General features: G+C 64.3%; 1 protein-coding gene across 1 annotated transcript; it reads left to right on the top strand.

The window, feature by feature from the left end:
- Nucleotides 1–713, top strand: RAP2B (RAP2B, member of RAS oncogene family). Its single transcript, XM_008503551.2, has one exon. It carries the CDS (start codon nt 45–47, stop codon nt 594–596), a length of 552 nt encoding a protein of 183 aa, XP_008501773.2. The 5' UTR covers nt 1–44; the 3' UTR covers nt 597–713.
- The last annotated feature ends 490 nt before the right edge of the window (nt 714–1,203 follow it).

Raw genomic sequence — 1,203 nt, 5'->3', positions numbered from 1 at the left:
GGCAGCCCCGAGCGGGAGGCGAGGGAGGCGGCGCGCCGGGAGCCATGCGGGAGTACAAGGTGGTGGTGCTGGGCTCGGGCGGCGTGGGCAAGTCCGCCCTCACCGTCCAGTTCGTGACGGGCTCGTTCATCGAGAAGTATGACCCCACCATCGAGGACTTCTACCGCAAGGAGATCGAGGTGGACTCCTCGCCGTCGGTGCTGGAGATCCTGGACACGGCGGGCACCGAGCAGTTCGCCTCCATGCGGGACCTCTACATCAAGAACGGGCAGGGCTTCATCCTGGTCTACAGCCTGGTGAACCAGCAGAGCTTCCAGGACATCAAGCCTATGCGGGACCAGATCATCCGGGTGAAGAGGTACGAGAGGGTGCCCATGATCCTGGTGGGCAACAAGGTGGACCTGGAGGGCGAGCGGGAGGTCTCCTTCGGGGAGGGCAAAGCCCTGGCCGAGGAGTGGAGCTGCCCCTTCATGGAGACCTCGGCCAAAAACAAAGCCTCGGTGGACGAGCTCTTCGCGGAGATCGTCAGGCAGATGAACTACGCCTCGCAGCCCAACGGGGACGAGCAGTGCTGCTCCTCCTGCGCCATCCTCTGAGGGCGGCGGCGGGGCCGGGGCCGGGGATGGCTGAGGGGCACGGCGGGAGCGGCGGGAGCCGCCGGAAACGAGACACTCGTACAGCAACACACACAGAGACAGACAGACAGATCGGGGGAAAAATATCGCGTAATCTTGTGGGAAATGTGGCTTTTTTCGGCATGTACGTTTCGTCCAGTCTCGGTCGTGGCATATTTCCTGTCAGTGTCTGCCGCGGGCTGCTGCCCCGCGCTGGCAGCGGGCACGGGCGGAGGAAGAGGAGCGGCCCGGGCCCGGCCTGCCTGGAGGAGCGGAGCACAGCCCGGAGCCCTGCCCGGGAGCCCTGCCCGGGACACCCCCGGGACACCCCCGGGAGCCCTGCCCGGGACACCCCGGGCCACGCGTGAGGAGCCCGGCTCGCAGCCCGCCCTGCCCGCCGCCCCCGCCCGCCCCTCCCCAGGATCTCTATGCAAAGTTGGGTGGTTGTGCCGGGGCGGCCAGCCTGGAGAATTGCACATCTGAACTGGGACTTTAACTTAAAAAAGAAAAAAAAAAAAAAGAAAAAAAGAAAACAAACCACACAAAAAAAACCCCCAAACACTGATGCCAATGCAGTGTCGGGTGCCAG

This window comes from Calypte anna, chromosome 9 (assembly GCF_003957555.1).
Source record: "Calypte anna isolate BGI_N300 chromosome 9, bCalAnn1_v1.p, whole genome shotgun sequence".
NCBI lineage: Eukaryota > Metazoa > Chordata > Aves > Apodiformes > Trochilidae > Calypte > Calypte anna.
Note: the sequence above shows the minus strand (reverse complement) of the source record. Positions and strands in the feature narration are given on the sequence as shown.